Source organism: Corvus moneduloides, chromosome 8 (assembly GCF_009650955.1).
Source record: "Corvus moneduloides isolate bCorMon1 chromosome 8, bCorMon1.pri, whole genome shotgun sequence".
NCBI lineage: Eukaryota > Metazoa > Chordata > Aves > Passeriformes > Corvidae > Corvus > Corvus moneduloides.
In genome coordinates, this window is record NC_045483.1 from 13,762,374 (window position 1) to 13,785,492 (window position 23,119).

Below are 23,119 nucleotides of genomic sequence, written 5' to 3' on the forward strand. Positions count from 1 at the left end.
AATGCTCCCTAGAGCTAAGGTTGCATCCCATCTCCTGCCTGCATCGCTTCCACACTTTCTGGGAGAAGGACAACTTTCCCTCCACAGGGGGGTCAGCTTCAGTGCATTCAGCCAGCGCAGGGAAAATCAGTGCCACTAGGGCCAGCTCCCTCTCCTCTGTGGTGCTACTGCAGGCTCTTCCCTGGCAGGTCACTGACTTGACAGTGATAGCAAATGAGTGACATGCCCTACAGGGCCCGTTTCCCACTCTGGGAAATGGGGCAGATATTTCCAGCCTTATTCCCCAAAGAGTTCCCCAAAGCTCCATCCCTGTGGGCAGGGACTTGCATGGTGGCACAGCTCCACTCCATCCAGGTTCCTGCTGCACAGCTGGCTCAGAGGTAAGCCCAGGCATAAAAGGTCTCAGTCTTGGAGAGACTAGAATTTATTTTTAACTTTGATTTGATTTAAATCCATATGGACATTTTAAAGTTACCGGAGAAACCAAAAGTTGTGTGTGGGTTCCAATTTCCTACACAGCTCAAAAATATCTTCCCTGCAGCACGTTTGGGCCGACAGTAAGCAGCATTTCCCATGTGTGGGGCTGCTCAGGAAAGCAGAACAGGGGTCCTGCCCTGCTACCACCAACTATTTGAAATTCTAGAGCAAATCCTGAAACCCACCCCAGACTTTAGCAGAAAAAGCATCACCGGGACTCGGGGAAGCCGCCTGTGCACACACAACAGTGCCTGCGGCACAAGGACACCGAACCCCACTGGCTAAGGAAAGGTTCAGCTCCATTGTGGGTCCCAGAAAGCAGGTGGGAACTGCTGCCCCATTTCACAGCTGCTGCGACAGAGGCCCTGAAAGGGCACAGGATTTGGCCTGATCTGTGGAGAACACGTGGGGAAGGAGGGCTGTTGCCAGCTCCATCCCAGCTGCTTCCTTATCGGACAGTGGAGGATGAGGTGTGACGGGTGGACAGATGTTGCAGGATATGGGATGGTCGGCAATTCCCTGATGGGGCAGAGGATGGAGTGGAATATAACAGGATCACAAATGAGTCCTCTTAATCCTCTCTGTCCCACAGCTCCCCCATCCACGAGCAGGACGTCTCAAGGGAGGCTCTAGGGGACACCGAGTGACCGGTGAAGACACCAGGCACCGTGGTGCTGCTGGGGTTTTCTGAGGGGAGTGAGCCTGTCTTTCCTACAGAACCTGCTGCCGGGATGCTGCTGTGCCACCCCAGGGTGCAGGGGGGGGCCGAGGGATGGCAGAGAGAGCCCAGCACCAGACCCTGGTGTCCCGAGGGGCTTGAGAGTAACAGTGAGGGAGTGTGAGCTTGGGGGATGGCCAAAAGCGATCCAAGCATCCCACCCCCCGTCCGGGGCCTTTTCCTTGCCCAGGGACAACCTCTGCCTCCCTATCGCCCCCGGAGCATCCTCCCCCCCGGGGGTCGGGACTGTCCCCCTGCTCTAGCGCCGGGGTCGCGGCCGTTCCCCCTCTCCCCGAGCAAAGCGTGCGGCGAAGCGGAGCGGGCAGGGAGCGGGGCTCAGCGGGGCTGGAAGCGGGTGCCCGGGACCGCCCCGCGCCGTGGTCCGAGTGGCTGCTGCACCTTCCCCGGAGGCGACACTCACCCGTCAGCTGGTCGTAGGAGCCGTCCAGGTCGCGGGAGTCGGACAGGCTCTCCTTCCTGCCCTTGCTCCGCATCTTCCCGCCCCGCCAAGCGGCGGGGGGAACGGCGACGGGGCGCACGGGCTGCGCCGGCGGGCAGGGGCGGCCCGCGGCCGCCGCCTCCCCCCGCCCCGCCGCCCGCGCCGCTCAGCGCGGCAGCGGCAAGGGGCCGGCGGTGCCGGGAGCTCGGCTCGGCACGGCTCGGCACGGCAGCAGGAGCGCGCAGCCGCCCCGGTCCCCGCCGCCGCCGCCGGGGCTGGGCACGGCCGCCCCCTCCCTCCCGTGCTTCCCCGCCTCCTCCCGGGAGCCGCCAGCCCGGCCCCACCACCGCGGGGAAACTGAGGCACGGGTGGGGGGCGGAGAGCGGGGGCGCTCCCAGGAAGAGGCAGGGAGAGAGCTGCTCCGGACTGCCCCGAGGTGCGGTCTCCGGCGGTTCGGGAGAGCCCCGGGGGTCAGGCACCGCGCAGGGACGGAGAAGGGGACAGAGATGGAGAAGGCGTGGGGCAGGAGGGGCGCATAACCCCACAGCCCACTGCGGGGGAGCGAGGATCCCCCGAGCCCTGCGTGTCGGTGCCCATGCCGGGCTGCGCCGTGGGACCCCCAGGGGCGGAAACCCAGCCCTGCCCAGTCCCGCGGGGCTGTTGCATCTCCGCCTCGGGGGAGACGCTGGATGAGAAATCGGTCCGAGACGGAGGGGATGGGCAGGGGTCAAGAGATGTAGGAGAGGTGTGGGGAGGGCGGCCAGGTCCCCCTGCCTGCAGCTGAGCGCAGAAGCGGGTCCCACTGCCGTCCCCATCCCGAGCATGGCTTTCCACGCAGGGTTAGAGTCTCCAGCAGGATTTTACCCCCATCCCCTGCAGCCCCAGGGAAAGGGTGAAGCAGCAGCATACTTGGGGAGGCTTCCAGAGGCACAATGCTGCCAAGAGAGGAGCTCACAGCCCACCGGTACATCTGGCACTGGGAACTTGATGTCCCGCTGCTGCCCCTGGTGATTTGTTGTCATCTGTGCACGATGCCATCCCCGGGAGATGCAGACTGTGCTGGAGAGTCCCCTCCATGGACAAAGCCAGGGGCTTTTGTCATGCCACTGCCTGAGTACTGACTGTTTGCACCATGGCAGGGGTCCTGGGCACATCTCAGGGGCTGTCCACCTCCCAGCGCTTCCCAGAGCTCCTCCCTTCCTTCTCTCACCCATGCAGAGAGAGACAGAGGAGAGCAGCGGCTGCGGGAGGAGGCAAAGCATCCCTCCTGATCCCTGTGCCCAGCCCGGCCCACAGAAGCCGCGGGGCAGAAGGGAATCCAGATCAGCGAGGAGGGAGGGCCATGCTCACGAGGCAGCGTGTTGTCAGCGTGCTTTGGTGTCAAGCCATGAAAGAAGCCGCCTTAGCGAGGCAGTGATGCTTAGCAACTGCCTGGATCTAAAAATAAGAGCCATTTAGCAAGGAAAACGCAGTGGAGAAATGCTCAGAGAACTAAACACATTCCCTCAGCCCTCCCTGTGGCCCGGCCAATGCACGGAGCCTGCATGCACTGACTGGCTGGAGAGAAACTCCCAGGACAGCTCTGGCAGTGCCCCCTCTGCTTCACCTGAGAAGCAAAGCTGGAGCCTGGCCAGCCCACAGATCCCCTGCACTTCTGGGTTTGTCCATCTGGCTGCTCCCTGGCCTCCTCAACCTCCCTCCTCCAACCTCTCCACCACGTGCTTGGCCACATTTTCTTGGCCGTCCTCGGGGACCAGCAGTGTCCCAGGGAAGTAGGTTGGGAGGGCTGCCTGATCCGTGCCCACGCTCACCCACTGACTTCACCTTCCTCGGGGTCCATCCTGCTATGGATGTGGCAAGCCCAGCAGAGCTGCAACAGGGAAGTTTTCACCTTCTGCCATCCCTGGTCCATTGGGAGGCAAACATGGCTATTTTTATCCCAGCTAAGTGCTCCTGTTCCGGCAGGCAAGCAAGAGATGCTTTGCCAGGCTAGGGAGAGGGGGGAAGCTGGGCGGTTTGATGGGTATCACAGGGTGGGATGGGGCAGCCCCAGGCCCAGGCTGACATACCCCACCCTCCCCACAGTGTAGAAAAAGGGGGACACAACTCACTTGATCACTGGTTACAGCTTCTTTCCTTAGCAGACACAAGGGCTGGGCATTGTGCCAGGATTCACAGCCTTTGAGCCTTTCTCTGCTTGGGAAAAAAACAATGTCCTCCCCTAAATGTTCCTCTGGGCACTGGGGGTCTGCAGGATGCCAGGGTGGGAGAAGCAGGAATGGGTCTGGTCTCTGCCCTCTTGTCCAGGCCCAGACAGGTGCCCTGCTGTGGGTGCACTGGGTGCAGAGATGCCTCGGTGAACATCTGGCCAAGGACAGGCACAGCAGCAAAGTCACCCCGGAATGCTGAGCATCCCTTGCAACACATCTCAGTCTCACTGGGACGTGTGGCAGATGCAAAAAGACTGGGCCAGGCTGAGGAAAATCACCTAAGCAGTGTCTGAGGCTTTAATCAAAGTGTGCCTTGTGCAGCCTGGCTGCTGCTGGCCACATCCACCACAAAAGCAATCAGCAGGCTCAGGATGGGCAGGAGTCAGCCACAGGCAGGGCTGGTGGTCTGCACTGTGGAAGATGTCACTGGATTAACTATTTCCAGAGGATAGAAAGAGCTCTGTCAGCTCCTGAGAATCCAGAGCCCAGTTACAAGGGGTAACAGGGAGGAAGGGCCATGCTCTAGATGGCCAACACATGGCACCGGCTCCACAGACACAGCTAACCATGAAGCCCATACTCACTCCAAAGCCCAGGATCAGGGAAGTGTGGAGGGCAGGCAGATGGATGGATCAAGCCTAGTAGGGTGGGTAGGGGTCATGTGGATACACCCAGGTCCCCAAACTCATCTCTGCGACAGCAGCAGAGAGCCATGAGAGAAACAGGGCCACGTAAACCAGCCCCAGGGCTTGGCACAGCCAGCAGAGGGGTGTGATGAGTAGGAAATGCAAAGAGGGAGGCAGGCTGGGGGCCCAAATGGTGCTGCCCCACGAGGTGCACCCGAGACCCTGTGCCTCTCGGAGGCAGAGTGTCCCTGCGACCACTCAGACACCCTCGTCATGACAGAAATCACTCATTCACATTGGCCCGAGCACAAGGCGTGTCCCCTAAGTGGCCTATCTGTCACCCTGTCAGAGACAGCAATGCTTTGATAAGGGACATCTGCACAGGATTGTTGCTGCTCCCCAGGCAGCGAAGCTGCAGCCAGGAATGGCTCTTAGCGTGAGAAAGGCTGGAAAGTACGAGCAGGGCCATGCTGTCCAGGAGCCTTGTTTGTCCCCAGCCCAGCGTGTGGCCACTGCAGCAGCCTTGTCATAACTGGGGAAGGCAACAAGTTTGGAAATTCACCCTATGAAGAGCCTGGCTGGAGGCAGAACTGTGCTAGGCTGCCATCAACCTCGTCCAGACCCAGGGTGGACAGAGCTGAGCCCACCCACATCCCTGCTCCTCCTCCAGGACACTCACCCTGCAGTACTGGGCTGATCCTTCAGCTCATCTCTGCCTCCTGCTCCCTGCTGGGACACCCCAGCTCTGGGAGCCCGAGGCCCTACACTCTCCTGCTGAAAACCCCAGGCTCAACACAAAACCCCAGACAGTCCCAAACCACAGAAGACCCTGCAGAGGAGGCAGGAGCACTGGGGTCTGCACCCAGAGAGCAGGGAGCTCTCCCCCAGGCCCTCTGCTTTCTGCAAACAGCTGGGGGTGGGTGTGATTGGGGGACACGGAGAGGGAAAGACAAAATTTAACACCTCATTAGGTAACTACAAGGCATTGATCTGCCCTACCAGCCTGTACACTCTCTAATTGCATATCTCCATTCTTATTAGTTCTGTCGAAAAAGCAGAGAGCAGGACTCAGGAGTCTGATCCTATCTTTAGGAAATTTCAAACAGAGATGTAATCGTCAAGTGCTTGAAATCACGGTGCTTTATCCACTGTTAACTGTATTTTAAAGCCATGGTCATCAACAGCAGTCCTCGGGGATGTGCTCCCAGAAGATGCCATTAATCCTATTTTGGCTGCGGTCTCCTGCTGTCTCTGGGCGCAGATTTACCCTCGGCAACAAGGGACAGCTCTGCTTCCACAGCAGAGAGGGCTCTCAGGCAGCTCCCGGGCTGGGACAAGGGGTGCAGTAACCAGGGACTGATTCCAGAAGCAGAGGGCAGAAACAGGAGCTCCTTAAACCAGCTTCACCCTTTGCAAATATGCAAGCAGATGGAGATGAGCAGCTCTGCACCAGGGGCTATTCCCCTCCCAGGACCCAGACAGGCCCCCAAGTCCAGAGCAGGGATGGTCATGGCCATGGAAGTGTCTGGGGAGGGCTCCAGGCAGGGCAAATGGCCTCACTCAGGAATAAACCACAATGTTTACTACAGCTGCAGAGGAAATGGATCTGGGTGACACGAGACCAAGACGAGCCCCTTGGTCTCTGCAGAGAGATGCGTCTCTGGGATCTTGGAACAGCTACAGGAGACCAGCAGGTCCTTGGAAGGTGATGCCCCAGGAGGACATCAGCCAGGACACACACAGGGGAGGGCTGCTCCCATCTCCACTAACCCACCCTGCAGAGCCACATAGGCAGGTGGGAGCCACTGTGAGATTCAGACCCAGGGGGAATTTCAGCTGCTGAGAAATCTTGCAAAGCTGGAGGAGGAACAGATGATGCTGCAAGCTGCTGGGAGAGCCTTGCAAGCAGGAATGCTGCAGGAGGAAGGGAACCTCCTCAGTCAAATGCAAACCAGCAGGTGTGAGAAATCTGGGTGTGCAGGAGGGAGAAAGGACTTTGCATCACACTCTGTATCCTCGAAAGCCAGTAATCTGCCTCTGCTTATGCCTCCAGCAAGGAGGGATTCCCCAGCATGGCCTCACTGCTGGGTGGGCTGCAGTGGGGCTGTGTCCACCCAGAATGTTTCTTTGCCACTTCTGCATAACAGATACAAAATCTGTGCGAAGAAAAGACTTGGTCTGGGGAGTGGAGACTGGAGCAGTCCTGGGCTCAGGACATACCCTGAGTCTCACAAGCCCTCCCAGCATTACAAAGCATCTCATGTTTGTGTGCTCAGTGCCTGTGGGCTCAGCTTTTATTTAAAGAGGAACTAGATACTATTTCCAACCTTCATTTATGCCATGCTGGATGCCACACCAGGGACCCTTTCAGCAGCTCAAGTCTCCTGTAAGAACAGATGTGCGTCTCTGTCACGAGCAAGTCCACACTGCAGACACGTGTCCTCCTGTTCTGCCAGGGCAGGGCCCTGTGCCCGAGCTCACCTCCATGGGAGGGGATGTCTGTGCTGTGACTGTGGTCTCAGCACTCTGCTCTCAGCTGCCCATCCCATTCCATCCTATCCCATCCCACTGGCTGGGCAATGGTCACAGCAGAGGGGCCAAAAGCAGGGGGTGGGGGTGGGGCTGGGGTGGTGTAGGTGGGTGCTGCTGGAGCACCACTTGCTCCACTTGTAGGCTGGGGGAACAATGGGATTGGAACTTCTGAGCAGCCACAGGTCATTAGAGCATCCTGGCCCCATACACTGCTGGGAGGGCCCTGGCTGAACCCTGGAGCAGGGCAGCTCCAGCTAATTAGTCATTAATTGCTTCAGAAGGGAAACGAGCCAGCCCAACCTCCGTATTCCTGTAGCAGAGTGACCCGTGGGCCCTGCGACACAGCCAGGCTGCACGTCACTGAGAAATGGCTGAGGGTTCATCTGTCACAGCAGAACTGGAGAAGCTGCCCAGAGCAGTGGGTGTCCATCTCCCAGCAGCCTCCCCAGCCCCTTCCTGCCCCCACGGAACTCCTGGGAGCTCCCAGCCTCTGGCAGCAGCTTGGCAAGGCTCTGAGCTGTGCTGCAGTGAGCGGCAAGCCCGGCTCATTTAATCTATTCAATTGGATTCAATTTCCAGCCACATGATTCAATTAGCCCTGGAGGGACAGCACAGAGAGCAGAGGCTGCAGAGCATGGCCCAGCCCGTGCTCCAGCAGCTGCCGAGCTGGGAGAGGGCAGCATAGGACCCTGTGCTCCTTCTGGCCCTCTGGAATGTGCTGAGATGTTAGGGGATCCAGAGGAGCACCATTCTGTCCAGGAGAGCAAGGGCTCCTCTGGGCACAAGCTGCTGGTCCTGAGTGATGTGTGGGCAGCGGTAGGGCAGAGGCTGGGGAAACCCCATCCTGAGCATCTCTCTTTGCAGTCAGTCACAACCCTGAGGGGTGACAGCCACGCTAGGTCAGATCTGAGGTCTGCATTCCTGAGCACCTGCCAGGGTGGCCCAAAGCAGCTTTAGGAAGACAACAGCATTCAGCAATGCTCCCTCGAGTGTGCTGCCTATCATATGTATTTGGGATCACCCCTCTGCTCGATCAGTGTCCCCCTGGGCACAACCACACTGTGCTGTAGTGGGCAGACCCAGGGCTCTGACCAGCACAAAGGACTCTCAGCAGCCTGGCAACAGCCCTTCTCTAGACTCCTGGTCCAGACTTCCACTCATTCCTTATTTTTCTGTCTACCCTCCCCCTGAAAGCATCAGCAAAGGCATTAGTAAGCTGCCACCAGGGGAAAAGCACATCTTATCCTGGCCCCTTTGGATTTCTACACTTCCCAAAGCTGGGCTTTACCTCTTTCCTTCCAGGTTACTGCAATGGTTCATCTGCCAAAAAACCCATCATACTTCTGTCCAGCATGACCCTGCTCATCCCAGCAAGTATCAAACAGGGAAACAGAGCTTGACAGGAGATGAGAATAAATAGCCATAAGGCATCAGGGCTGACACCAAGAGCTGCCTTTGAGTGCCAAGAGCCAGCTGTAAATCTTACAATTGACTGCTGGCCACACACTGTCCCAATACACACATTGGCAGTTGTGACTTGGCAGGGGGACAGCCACTCCTCTGCCTGCCCTGGACTGGAAAGAGAGCAGCTCCACCCTGAGAGGGAAGTGCGGGGAAGCAGGTGGAGCACACTGAAGTTGATCCCTTGTGCAAGTGCCTCTAGGAGACACCCCTTTCTGGGACTTCTCCTCCTGATATCCACCGTGCAACAGTCTACAGGACCCTGGAGCAGGAAGTGTCCAATTCTTCAAGCAGGAAGAGAAAAGCACCCCACAACAGACACCAGGACACGCTCACATGGAAGGCAGCTCACATGGAAGGCAGCTCAGTCCCTGTGCCGTGGATACGGGACCAGAGCAGGCAAAAGCCATGACAAGGAAGAGGACAAAGAGGTTTGCAAACCAAGTGCAGCAGGTGGGCAAAGGTGCACTCTACCTTCTGGCTGCTGTACACGATCACGGGGTTGGTTCTACGTGCTCCTGGCAGCCCCAAAGAACAGACAAAACATCATGGGAAGCTGCCAGCCTGTGCAGGGAGGACTCAGCTCCTGAGGAGCTGCCTCTCTCTCTCAAGTCTGCATGAAAAGTTGGACCTGTAAGAGCTAAGGAAAAAGAGATCAAAAATCACAGTGGCACTTACAAAACAGTTTTTAGTAACTCCCTCCAAAGTTTAGCTCAAATTCAACTGTCTTCCAGAATTCGGTCATTATTTTGTAAAATATTTGTCTCCCTGCAGCTGCTGCATAATTTAAAGGCAGCAATATGATTTCTCCCCACATTCTCTAAGCCTCAGAAACAGCTCTTCCAGTAACAGACAGAGTTATGAATTAGATATAACAAAATACACTCACCTGCTCAGATCAGATGCGGGAAAGTTTGAGGCCATCACACACATCTTGAAGCTGAACATTAAGCTTTAAATTACTTTTTGCTCAGTTCAAGCTGACCTCAAAACACAAATAGTAGTAGGGTGTTTAACAAAGCAGGCAAACGTGCAGCAGAATCTGTGAGCAGGAGTTTGCTGACACCAGCAGCGGAGAGCATCACACCATGCACAGGCAGGTCCCTTGCTTATGGGCTCTCAGCCTTGCTCATGGTTTCCTTACTGCCAGCCACAGGGACACATAAGAGGAAGATGGATGCTGACTACTGGATGGTACCTGCAGACTGGACCAAGGACAAAGCATCACTGCAGCACCACACCTCCCTCTGCACAGGCAGGAAGAGCCCAAGGGCAGGTGACAGCCCTGCTGCAGCCAGTGTGCCATCAAATGGTGACAGGGCCAGTCCCGTAACCACCCCACTCTCCCCCTTGTGAATGACAAACACTGCACACTCTGGGCAGGCAGGGCTCTGCTATTTATTGAGCTCTAGGTTTGTATGTACATCCATTTACAGTGCTTGGTTCAGTGACAGTGTGACAAGAGGACATGTATCACAGTCTTCCCCAGCTCAGACTTGGATGAGGGCTGGGCTCCGGAGCTGATCTCACACACAGCCTGGGCTTCTATGATCATCCCAGCAAGGGAGCATCCTCAGGGAGACAAGACTTTTGATAGCTGAGCCCAGAGCGAGAAGCTGAAAATTCCAGAGGTTGCCAAGTCAGAAGCAGACTCATTCCAAACTCTCTCATGTATGTGTCCAGGCTCAGCTTAAATGGGCTCAGACAACAGGAGGCATTGGAGACAGCTGGATGACTCAATGTTCCAACAGTCACAATGCTGGGGACTGCACCTCAAGTCTCCTTGAGAAGGAACTCCCCCCTCAGAGGTGAAATCCCTCTGTATCCCCCCCAGACAAGCACCTCGTGCTGCAAACAACTGTTCCTCATTTTCCACTGGAGAAGCTGCCTCTTCTACATGCCCCAGCCTGTTCTCAAGCAGTGATTTTATGGAGCCTGCTTGCTCTCCTAAGCACTGTCCCTCTGACACATACATATTTCCATATACTTGCATGGCAGAAAGCAAGTAAGTGTCTGGTTTAGCTGTTAAAAGCCAGACAATTCCCTGCTGAGGAATAGTATCTTCTGCTGAGAGAGGCCGGTGCTCCCAAGGAAAACACAGGGACTTCATCAGGTGTTGTGCCCAGTGGGTGGCCAAGGACACAGCTTTCTGTTTCCCGTGCTCATAGCAAGTAAGATGAAACATTAACACAATTAACGCACATTAGCATGAAAAAGCCTTCCCTAAAAATGGTAGTAAATGAGCATGACATTCACATTACTCACACTAACCTACAAGGCTAAGGGCAGGACTAGGCACTTTTTAAAAAAAAACACCTGTTTTCTAGGGGGGGAAAAACCCTGTGGATCTGGGATTAAGTAACTTCTCTATTTCAGTCCACCAAGTCAGGCCAGATCCTAACATCATAACATCACTGCTGGGAGCTGAAAATGCATGAGCAGGGAACAGGTGTGGAACGGGTGTTTATGTTGTGTATTCCTGAGCTGTGAGCCCGACACAGCACTCTGAACAGGCTCTGCCAGATCTGGGCACCTCTGAAGCACCTGCTCTGGAGCAGAAGGGTCTGCCTGTGCCCCACAGCATCATCCCAGAGCTCTTCCTTAGGAAGCTCTCAGCAGACCGGGGCTGTAAGTCGCTTGGTGAAGAGAGGAGGGGCAAGAAAGTGAAGTCACTACTTCTCCAGATGCATTTTAACTGTGTGCTACACACAAGGGAAAAACTGGAGACGACTTCATGCATGAAGGTCACCAGGCACCTGCAAACATGTGCAAGGCAGATGTTCCTGTGCGGAAGAGGAGGATTGTCGTAAAGCAGTCTCTGATGGGCAATAAGGTGAGTGGGGAGGAGTCAGCCTCTCCTCTGCCCCATGAAAACCAAATATCTAAAAATGTCCCTCTACCTCAGAAACAGCGGATGAGGTGGGGCAAGGAACAGTGACCCCAAGCAGAGCTGGTCTCCAGTAACAAAGTGCTCTGTTTGATGACCCATATTCTTGTATACTGGCTCACCCTGGACCCTGTAAGCCAACAGCCTTGGAGGCAAAGTTTCCCCTTCTCCAGTAATCTGATGGCTTGGTTGAAGTGATACCTTCTGACATCAGGAGACAGCAGTAAGCAAGGCCTGCTCCTTGGGGAAACTGTTTTATAATCCAAAGCCATTCCCAATGGGATGGGAGTAGATTTGACTTACATTACAGGAGGACACGTTGACACAGGCTGATGGAAAAGAACAGCCCTCACTTGGGATCAGAGAGCTTTCCCCATAGAGCAGGTGAGCAATCTCTACCCAGAACAGTTTCACGCAGCTGGGCTGGTTTTATTATTTCAGTTGTGAGCTCTCCCCAGCTCTGCTACAAAGGTTTCCAGTGCATCTTCCCTGAGGCTGTGGAGGGAATCTCCCATTGCTATGTCACAGGAGCGGCTGCCCACTCCTGTGGCACCATAAAAAATTGCTTCCTCCTCAACATGCCAATCACCTCTCCTCAGCCCAAGTTCTGTTGAAAACACATTCCTTCGGGATCAAACACACAGCAGCAAGGCGTTCCCCTAAAAGAAACACAGTCCCTTCTGCAGGCAGGAGGCAAGGGGCGACCGGCCGCAGAGCTGGAGTGTCCCTGCCCACATGGGCCCGTCTCTGCTCAGCCGGCGCAGCGGCAGTGGCCCCGCTTCAGGAGATCGTAGAGAATTCCTTCAGCAGCAGTTCCTGGCTCAGCGTGTTGAAAGCAAGGTTCTTCCTCACATTGATGCTGATGGACCGAACCTGACAGAAACAAAACGAGATGTTTTAGCCACGGGACTCCTCCTGGCTCCTCATGAGCCTGGTAGTTTTGACATTGCTGACCTCCATGCTCAGCATGAAGCTGTTTTGCATTTACAGCTCCACAGAAATTGCTGCAGCAAGCTCTCACTGAGACTCTAGCAAGGAAATGCTGAGGTTTCAGCCGTTTCTTGGAAAAACAGGAATGTCTACAGTGACATCCCAGCAAGCAGAATCAATTCCCAATGAGACAGGAATGGGAAAAGATGCTCTACGTGAATGCACAAGCTATGATGTGTTTCCTGTTCTGGGGCAAAGAGATGGGGGAAATGAGCACTCCCAGGTTGCAGCTTGAAGATCATATTCTATCAGTGCCCACTGGAGTGCCAGCCGGCATTTCCCAGATTAATGCAGTGCCATGGCCTCTGTCCTGCTCCAGAGCCCACAGAGCCAAAGATACAGACTGAAGGAAAGGACAGAGGCCATGCCACTGTGCTGTGAACACAAATTATCACCCAGGCTGGCAAGAAATCCCCGGGTCCAGAGCCAGCTGTGTGTACTCTGAGTGCCGTACACATGCAGCTGGCTCACTCACTGTCTCTGAAGAAGAGACACCTCCTCAGTGACACCCAGACTTCTGGTCACCCACAAAGCATGAAGAAGAGCTGGGCAACCCTGTTGACAGCAGGTTCCCTTCCCCCCTCATGCCTGCAGACTCATTGGCCAAACACAGAGGCCCCAGACTGGGCTCGGTCTCAGCTACACTTGGCAACGAGAAAACAAAGTCAAACATCATCTGTGTCAGCAACTGTGCAGCAGTGACAGAAAGCAAAACTGACACAAGCTCATCCAAACAACAGGATTACAGTTCCCAGAGACTTGGAGCCTGTGATAATAAGGTTGTTGCTGACCTGGTTAGTGTTTTGTGCTTTATAAAAGCACTGGGGGAAGAATTATATAGATGCATAATGAGGAATCCAGCACTGGGGGCTGGAAGAGGACATATATATATATATATATATATATATATATATATATACACACACACACACACACACATACTGCCAAGGGTCCCACTTGCTGCCCTGGTGAGAGAAAAAGAGGGAAAGGGCAGAAAGCTACCCAAAAGGCAGAACTGTGTAAGAGAGGGAAGGAAACCAAAACTTGGAAGGTTAACAGGGAAAGTTGCGAAATGAGCCCCAGTGAGCCCCATTGCATAGACCCTAACAACCTGAGCATGCCAGAAAAGATGTCTAGCCTTAAAGACAAAGCACTTAAGTTTTACGTCATCTGCAGAAACCACAAACTCTCCTTCATCAGGATGGCTGGCAGAGACTCCAAGCATCTTTGTTCCCTTGGAGCACCCCCTCAACTCTCTTCTTTAGGTGTCTTTTTACTTACTCCATCCTCAAATAGTTTGGGACCATGTCTTGCAAGATAACCACAGGTTGTACCCTGTGTTAAACACCACTGCAAGTGGTCTCCAGAACACTGGTTGGCAGTGCTGCCAGGAGACAGGAGTCCCACTGACAGGATCTGGTCCCAGTCCTACCAAGTGCTCCCATGCCAGTGATCCAGTCAGTTCTTACAAGAAGGAAAGAACAAGGGTAACAAGCTGTGGGGAGTCCTCTGCCCTGGGGAAAGTGACTGCCTGAAGAAAAGGGAAAGATGCTACACGTAGTGTAAGCCAGTATCCTTATTCTGACTAGAAACATTTCTGTGGGTCCCAACAACAGAAAGAACAAGCAGGAATGAGCTCCTGGCCCCAGGAACTGCTGCCAGAGGCCAGGCACCAACAGTAGAACATTCCCAGCTTGTATACGAATCAAGGTCTCCAAGGAGTCTCTGCAAGCCCGGAAAGGGAGGCTGGAGTGGCACAATGAGAACACAGGGCTTAGCAAAAATTGTAGCTATAGGATAAAGCACAAGAAATTAATTAGTCTGATTAGTTTGCAAAGAGAAGGAGGAACAGAACAAACACACTCCATTATGTAAAATGAGGTCAGAAAGAGAACAGTGAGTAATATTTATCTGGCTCCCCAGGGATGGGGCAAGAAATATTCAGCCTAATTTAAGACAAAGAAGATTTACACAGGAAAAGAGGAAGTACTTTTAAAAACCTATGGGCTGTGAAGCAGTGAATAGCTCACCTGGAGCTCCTGCGGAGCTAGCTTCATTTAAAGACAACTTCAGGTTTCAAGAGAAGCTTTAGACACAGACTTTGGTCAAGAGTAGTCTAGATGGATGCAGATCTGCCTCAACGCAACTTGGGGAGAAGAGTGGGCATGGTAACACACAAGAGTGACGTTTACACAAATCTCTGCCCAGCATTTCTTCTGCTGTGAGAAATCAGGCAGCCTGAGCCAACCCGCTTAAAAGGTAAGAGTAGCTCAAATTAGAGTTAAATCAAGTTATCTCCAGCACCAGAGCTCAGCACAGGGAGCCAGAGCTCATCTCCCTTCTGGAGTTGGAAGACCAGACAGTTACACAGGGAGGTGTCAGTCTGTAACAAGGATAAACTTCAGAAGCTTCCTGTAGTCTACCTAAGCTGCTCCATAACAATACACCCCAGGACTCCTCCTAGCTCATGGTGCAGTGGGCAGCCAAGGCCTGGCTGCCAGCCTGGAATTTACCAGATCCCTCCAGACTGGCTTACACAAGGGCCCCAAAACTGCAGAAATTAGGGTCAGAGCTTTAACATTCATTCTGCAAGGAAGTACAAGCAGAGCACATCCTCTCTTGCTTCTGCATGGAGTAACCAGGAGCATTAGGGCCAGAAGAGCTTTTAAATTGTTTTCTTACTATTAGTCCACAAACTTTGAAGAAATAGGAAATGCATGAAACACTGACATCATCTGGAGAAGGATGAACGAATGAAAGAATGGATGAAACAATGGCATTAACCATGGGGGGAAAACACGATTCAGTTCTGCTTTTGTGTCATTAGAGCTGGAAGTGTGCAAGGTTGTACTGACACTCCTATTTCACAGCAAGTCTCATCAATTAAACCTATTTCTAATCAACAAGCAGCCCTTAATTTATTTGTACAGTGGGAAGAAGGTTTACACTGACTACTGCATTTAATTAAAAGTCAAATTAATATAATTTCCCCCATAGAAATCAATCCCTAATCAGACTATGTTGAGACTGATGAAACCTGTCTAACTGCAAAGACAGTGAATGTTTTGGAAAAATACTGAAATCTCTTTCCACACACTCCTCCAGCTGCAATGTGACGGTCCAAAAGCTCACATCCAAACCATTCATTCTGTCAAAGCAGCCCAGACCTTAAATGACATCCTTGACGCTTCAAAGGAAAAGAAATAAAAAGTGTTAGAAAACTTCCTAACTTCCTTCCTTTAGCCCCTCAAAGGCAGCACAACATGCCAAAAAACCCCGTTGATAAAACAATCTGCACATCACCTTCCACCACAATGTGGCTGCAGTATCGCAGCCTTTAAAAACCTCTGTGTAAAGGGAATGGGAGAAGAAAGCAGATTTTTCTTCGGGATTAGCAAGAAAGAGCAGTACTGAGGCAAAGCAAGAGAAGTGAAGCAGTGCATTAGCAAAGCAGGTCAAAGGAGTGAGAACAAAATTTCTAAGCATAAAGGAGCCCACAGAATGGCTTGGGGAAGCTTCTGCTCACCTACTTAATGGGAGCAAAGAGATATAAAAAGGCAGCTGAAAAGGAAAATGTCTCCTCTGTGTCGTTCCCCACCCAAGAAGGGTTTGCTTTGATGCATTCACAGATAGTGATAAAAAACCTGGTGGAATCTGGAAAGAATTACTTGCAAAGAGATCCTTGTCCAGGAAGACCTGATGGGACCGTTGTGAATTTGGAAACCTGTAGTTCACCACCAGCCCTCCTCCTTTGGTACAGCCCACAAAGAGAACTGCAGCAACTTCCCTCTGCCCCCTCCATGACATCCTGTAAACCTCAGAGGTTAAACACAAAGCATTGGGCAGGGGGCTATTATCCAACATCAGACAAGCATCAGAACCTGAAGTAAAGACTCAGAAGCTTCACAAAAAGCAAGCAAGTACCTGGTTTGAAGAGGCTATGGGGAGGACAGGGCAGATTAGGGCCTTTTTGATGAGTTGTTTGAACAATTAATAAAGCCATCAGTTACTGTGCACCTAGAGAAAAACAGAGCAAGGAGGCTGGGAGGCCAACTGGATTTGCTGAAGACAAATCATAACGTATCAGGTTAATTTCCTGCTGTGTTGAGGGAACAGCTTAATGGAATGCAGGGGATTTTCTGTAGCTGTGAGTAAAGAACATTTAATAGGGTCCCAATTCTCAGGGCATCTAGAGATGTGGATTAAACAGATTCACAACTGGGTCAAATCAGCACATTTATACAGTAATTATTCAGGCTTTTATATGCCTTTTATATCCTCTTGAGGGGAGGGTCCCAGGGGTACCTGGATGGGCAATTTTCAGATGGGAGTTGACAGGCTGGTTACGACAAACAGATTGTTAAATGATACAAAATTGGGATTTTGAAAAAAAAGGAAATTGGTCTAGGAAGAAAATAATTTAGGTGAAGTCTGTTGTGGCTGTGATGATCATAGGACTGCGAATGTCATTTTAATCAATTGGCATGATCAGCCTGAGCTTCTGCCAGGCCAAGTGGAAAGTGGAACATGAAGGAAGCAGAGCAGTCATGTGGCCAAGAGGCTGGGGAAAGAGATGCTGGCTGAGGGTGCGAGCCCTTGGGACAGAAGAGATGACAACAGAAACAGAAATGTGGTTTTCTTCCAGGGTACAGTAATAGAAGAAGCCTGTGTCACAGGAAGGCTATGGCCAAATTTCTTTGCATGTATTCCAGGAAAGCTGGATCAAACAGCAGGCCAGAGAGACAAAAACAAGCACAAAAAAACACTGAAAAATTGCACAGAAGCAATTGCAAGTGGTTTTGCCCATATACTACCCAATGTCAGGGCTGGAATGACCCCAAGACAGTTAAAAGCATTCTATAAAAGGAAACAAAACCAATTCAGATGCCTGTTCTGGAGCAGAGCTGACAGAGGGATGCACAACATGCCCAAACTCATGGAGACTCGTGACAGAGTGGGCAGGCATCAATTACTCATCAATCAGCAGGGACAGAGCTGGGAGAAAGAATAAGTTCCCAGACTGGTTGAGAAGGCTGCCAAAGTTAGAGATCCCTCCCTTTGCTGAAGCTGTAATGATTCAAGAGTGAAGCTTCCCTCGGACATCAGCCACTACCAAAACACTGCCTCCATGCTCATGTGGCTGTTGGACAAGAAAAGTTCCATCAGGGCTCTCTGGAGCAGGGTAAGCAAGCTGGCTTGCTCAAGAATTATAACTACTAACCTGAACTATTTAGACTCATTTTTGTCTCTGCTCTATAATTTTTATGGGGCTTCCTACCATCAGTCTTCTCCTCTTGCAGATGGAAACATTTCTAGGGAATGCCTTCACTTTCTTTGCTTGGGAACCCTATTTTGTGAGTGATGGAGGAAAGCAATGAGCAGGAACGTGTTTCACCGGCATCACATGCTCTGCTCAGTCCCAAACTTCATGGTCCCCTTAACAACAGCAAAGAAGCAAAGTTGCTCTGTGATTAAACCCCAGGTGGGAGCAGGCAGCTCAGTCAGCTTTTCCCCATACAAATTTACCACTGCAAAGCACAGCAAATCCCTGTGGCAAAAGGGACAGAGACTGTCTGACCAGTGCTGGCCTAAGCAGCCTGGAGGTTCCTCTTCAGCCACACAGGGAGCTCCAGGAAGCTCTCAGTTAAGACATACAGTGTCTGTCCAGATCCTGCTTGTGCCCTGTCTTTGGAGGCAGTCCAGTGGAGTAACAGGACTGCTCAGCTATACCCCAAACACAACTGCCCAGGCCATAAGCAAAGGCTCTGGAAGAGGGCTGTTGGTTGTGCAGTCAAGGCAGCTTACCAGCTCTTTGAAGAAGGCAGCCTCCTTATGCTGCTCTGAGTAGCGCTCGTACTGGTCCAGTCCATCCTGCAGCTTCAGGGTCAGCGTGTCGTAGTTGGACCGTACCACTTCCAAAACCTGCCAGAAACAGCCAAGCACAGCACAGGAATCAGTATCCACGGACGCCTCAGCACAGGAGGAGCAAGACTGAGATAGATCACAGCTCTGGCACCTGTTTTCACAACAGAGATGGCTTTAACAGCCAATATTTGGCTCATGACTAACAACACGGAGGTGGGCACTAAAGCCTTCCTAATGCCAAGAACAGTCCTGAAATTTACAGAATTTCTCCATTCCTGAGAATGGTAGATGGAACCTATACCCATGACAGCAGCAGCTTTCTGTCATCAGAATTAGACACATTAATAAATCAAGCAGCTAATTACCACACGTACACCCAGATACAACACAGAAACACTATACAAACACAGGTTTGCCCAAACCCAGTCCTTCCAAGGTTAGTTTTGCCACCACACTTCCCTCCTGGCTTGTGAATCACTGTTCACAGCCTGCTAAACCACCAGCTTCTACAGCTGCTCAGGTCAGCCTCCATACAGAGCACCGTATGTCTCTTCTGATGGGAACAAGCTTCTGACAGGCACTAAGAGAAGATCAGCCTTGGTACAGACGCTGCTTTTAGAAAGAGATGAAGACATGAATTCAGGTCTTTCTGCCCAGGAGATACTTTACTGTTGGCCTTCACTGCAACCACAGCAGTTCCAGCTTTTATTACTACTCTGCTCCCAGTGTTGGGCTATACTTGCAAATTCATAGTTACACATCTCTGTGCTACTGAACTATTCATTTTCCTAACTAGGGAACACCAAGAGGGACTCCCACAATGATTTTTAGCTTTAAAGCATTGCATGGACTAACATATTCCTCAAAGCATTTGTGGGATGGTTAGTGACAATAATGTTTCTACAAGGAACCATAGAGCTCAACACTCCTGGGCAAACGTATGCCTGAAACAATTCCCTTATACACATGAACTTCTTTCTCAGGCTGTTTCCATTTGCTCTGAGAGCTAAACAGAATATCATCATCTGAGGTTTGCACTACAATAGCCCCTGCTTATGATAAGCTTCAGTCAGGAAGATACATGGTATAAGGTGCAAAGGAAAAGGACCCTGCTCCAAGGCATCACAACTCAAAAAAGATCCTAAGAAGAGCATTGTAGAGGGTTTAAGACAACAGTGACCAGAACAACAAGCAGCCCTTGCACTTCTCCTCTTGTACTCCCAACAATGTAAGCACCACTCTCAACCGCCCCTTTAGACAGCTGGCAGCTCCTGCTGTTTACAGGACTGAATCTTGTCCTTACATCCTTTATTCTAAGTAATCTAAACTTGCTTAGGGTTCCTTCAAAAGCTTGTTTCCCCCAAACTCTGCATGTGGCAGTGGCACACAGAGACACTTATGCTAGGGCCTGAGGTGGCAGAAGCCACAGGGAAATCACCCAAACGAGGACTGGTGGCAAAAAAGGGGTTCCAAAAGTGGTTCCCAGGTGAGATGGTCACACAGAAATCTCTGCAGCTCAACTGTCCTCCAGCATTCCAGAGGCAAGCTAGGGACAGGAATAAGCATTTGGACTTGAAGATCTCAGAGGCCTTTTCCAACTGCATTGATTCTGATTCTGCAATGTTATTTAAGAACAGCCTGCCAGTATTGCAAAGGCTCGCAGCCTCCTCTCCAGGACTCATTTCCTAATGCTGTTTTGCTTGTCAGCTCCACTGGCAGAAAGAAACCCCTGCAATGACAGCCATCTCCAAATTCAGCCTGCCCTTCTTGTTCCTGTGTGCAGAAGCTGCAAGAAGTATTGCAGAGCCAAGAGCAATGACGAAAGAAAGCCACCTGGGCACAGGAATAACTATCCACTAAGGATGGAGTGTAATAGCATAATGCACCTTCCTCTGAGCAATAAAAAATCTGGCAGCTTGCTCCTGTCAATCAGAAGCAGCCAAATTGACCAAGATTAATAAGCTGCAGGGCAAGAACCTGGTTTGAAAGGTGACGAGTTGAACAGGCTTCTCCAGCAGTAACTCAAGAGCAAAGGCATTTTATTCAGGGCTACCTCGCTCCCCAGGAACCTTCCCTTCAGTCTCCTTGTATTCCCACACACACAGGCATGCACAGGGCCACACACGTGTGATCAGTTAATGGATGCACGTTTCTTTAGGAAGAATCAGGATTCCTCCTTGCTAGCTCTGAGCAGAGATCTCTTCAGATACTCAAGAGAGGTATCTCAAACCATGGTGAAGAGAAGTAAACTCTGAGGGCAGTAGTGAGCTCTGTAACCATACCTTTAAGTCTGCCCTCTTGCATCACCTTTGAAAGGCAGCTAAGAACTCAGTTTGATACTTTAGGATGAGGACAGGGAAGGAAAAAGAGGCCCCAAAGTCTCTACTCTGTTACTTATCGTAATCTCTGCAGTGAACTTGAGATCAGCTTATCCCTTTAGCTATGTATTCCATTGGCTTCCACTCCTTATCCCCTTTAACTACGAAATAGAACTTAAAAGAAACGGGTAAGTTAAAAATAAACAGCTTCTCCCCACTGCCTGATAATTTCCCTTTCTTGCTGCTGCTGAGAAAAAAAATGCTACGTGGGATCTGAGATAAACCCACTCACAGATCATTTCAACTTCATACCTTGTAATGGATAGAAACTGTTACTGAGATTAGGACCTGCCATCCTTGAGACAATTTCATCTGCTCTTTAAGATGCAGCTGCTAGACAGAGGACAGGTCAAAGAGCAGCAGAAGGCATTAAGAATGTCTAACAGGAAGGTTTAAAAGACATCAGCTTCCTACACAGATGACAAAAACCTCACATCCTCTGTGTAATAGAAGACTGTGTGATAGCATCCTTTGCCCCTCTTACATGTTGCTTTGACTTTTGCTCAGGAAAACTGCTGCAGAAAGAACAGCCTTTTTCCTTAAACACGTAAGATCTTTATCTGCACCTTTCTGTCACATGCAAAGGAACTAGAGCAATTTAATTTTGAGATTAAAGCATTTTTCCTTCAAAGTCTTGTTCAACCCATTCTTCTTGGAAGTCTCTAGTCTAGAAAACATGAATTCCAAGATGGTCAAGTATGGGACGGGACTTTAAGGAAGGGACTTTTAGCTGGTCTTCTAAAAAGATTTTAAATAGTTATTCAGCTTTTTTTTTAATGGTTTACTGGATCTTTGCAGTGGAAAAAAAAAACCCTAATGGAGTCACAATCTAAAACTCTTTTTGTAGGTTACCTTAGGGGGATCAGAGTCTTAAAAAAGCAGTATGATGGAAGCAAGCAACTCAGACACGGTCAATACAAGAAGAGCGAAGGCTGCTGAATTCCCTTCCTGCAGTTACCTGTATCAGCCCCAGAGGCTACATTCGCTCATTTTTTCCACTGCAACAAACCAGAACTCAGTGGAGCTGCACAACTGTAATTTAAAGATAATTTGCCATCAAATTAACCCCTGCCCCACAACTCACTCACTGACTGCTTTCCAGAAATTCCAGAGAAATGCTAGGGATTCAGGTCCTTGCATGTGTGTCCCCAAAACAACTTTTCAGGAGCTGCTCTGAACAGCAAGTGCTTTCTGCAGCATTCAGATTTCAGCTTCCTCCTGCAGCTACAACTGCCCATGCCCCATAAAATTCTCCTTCCCTGGTAACATCAGCAACTTGTGCGTAGAGGCATCCCCTTAGGAACACAGCAGGAGGGCTGGATTCTGATGGAGAGACTGATGTGAAGGGCTCAGCTCTCTGCAGCATCCTACCCAAGCCATGCCAGGTCACTGCACCCAGAGGAACAAGATTATTTCACAGTTTGTGGCTACTTACTTTGCTCCATCCACCAGCTCACCACTACCTTGCAAACTGGATGGACAACCTGGGCTGGTTGGGTCAGTGGCCTCTTGTGAACATGATCTCTGAAACCATTTCCCCCAGAAGCAATTGCCCCTGCCCTGAAATTTTCAGCATTCAAAACAGACCATCGTTTTGCTGCACTAGTCACTCCAAACCAACTTCCTCCTTACTGCACCAGAGCTGTTCCCTCTGACTAATCCTCAACAGGAGCCAACATATTGCACTCTCCCAAGAAAGACTGGACCTCCTGGAAGAGCCTGTCCTGGGGAAACACAGCGATTACACGCAGCAGTCTCCTATCCCCATTGTGCCCAGGAGGACACAGCTACTGCTAGCAGCAAAGCCACAGGGGGAGCTGCACCAGCAATAAAACCTAACGGGCAACATGCAGTACTAGGGCCCATCTATCTGGCAGACATCATTTGCTTCATTGCTTAGTAACTTTTTAACCTGCAGAATCTTTCATCATCTGCAACTGCAGTCTCTGCCTTACTGGAACATAAAATTAGAGAGCACCAGCAATTCACAGCACCCAGCAAAGGAGCTGATGGTGGGTAGATTCCAGGAAGCATGCAAAGATAATGACAGAAAAACAAAAGGAAAAACAGAAGCAAGAACAAATCAATGTCTCTACACCATCTTTTTAATCAGCACAGGAAAGCACAAGAATGCAATCAGTCAGCATCACCAGTACCTCACTAAAGCCTCTCCATGCCCATAAGACAGTCATTACCTACCACGACAGGAGCAGTTGGAACACCACTGATTGAATGATCTCACATCAAGCAAAAGGCAAAAAACCACCTCAACAATGCCCAGGTTAACATGCACTATTTTGCCCCCACCAACTCCCTGCTGCTCACGTGGCTGGGATGTGGGAGGCTTTCCAGGTCAGGACTAGCAAGCCCTCACAGGACAGAAAAGCCAGGGGCTCTTTCCCATCTGTCCCATGCCAGGGGATGGAGCAGCCAGTCTATGGGGCATGTAATGCCAACCTCTCATCACTGCTACTGCACGACATGGCACAGGGACTGAAGGCAGCCAAACATGCCTTCTGTCCTCCCTGCAGAAGTG

General features: G+C 51.3%; 2 protein-coding genes across 4 annotated transcripts in view; both read right to left on the reverse strand.

Moving 5' to 3' along the window:
• Positions 1 to 1,762, reverse strand: part of KCNIP2 (potassium voltage-gated channel interacting protein 2) — a 44,088-nt gene extending 42,326 nt beyond the window's left edge. For both annotated transcript variants that reach the window (XM_032116291.1, XM_032116288.1), the window contains exon 1: positions 1,617 to 1,762. In XM_032116291.1, coding sequence (XP_031972182.1) covers positions 1,617 to 1,689 — 73 coding nt within the window. In that variant the 5' untranslated portion in view covers positions 1,690 to 1,762. The remainder of the gene's footprint in view (positions 1 to 1,616) is intronic.
• An 8,080-nt stretch (positions 1,763 to 9,842) lies between these two features.
• Positions 9,843 to 23,119, reverse strand: part of ARMH3 (armadillo like helical domain containing 3) — a 131,600-nt gene continuing 118,323 nt past the window's right edge. For both annotated transcript variants that reach the window (XM_032115699.1, XM_032115698.1), the window contains exons 25-26: positions 18,146 to 18,262; positions 9,843 to 12,223 (exon numbers count right to left, since the gene is read on the reverse strand). In XM_032115699.1, coding sequence (XP_031971590.1) covers positions 12,131 to 12,223; positions 18,146 to 18,262 — 210 coding nt within the window. In that variant the 3' untranslated portion in view covers positions 9,843 to 12,130. The remainder of the gene's footprint in view (positions 12,224 to 18,145; positions 18,263 to 23,119) is intronic.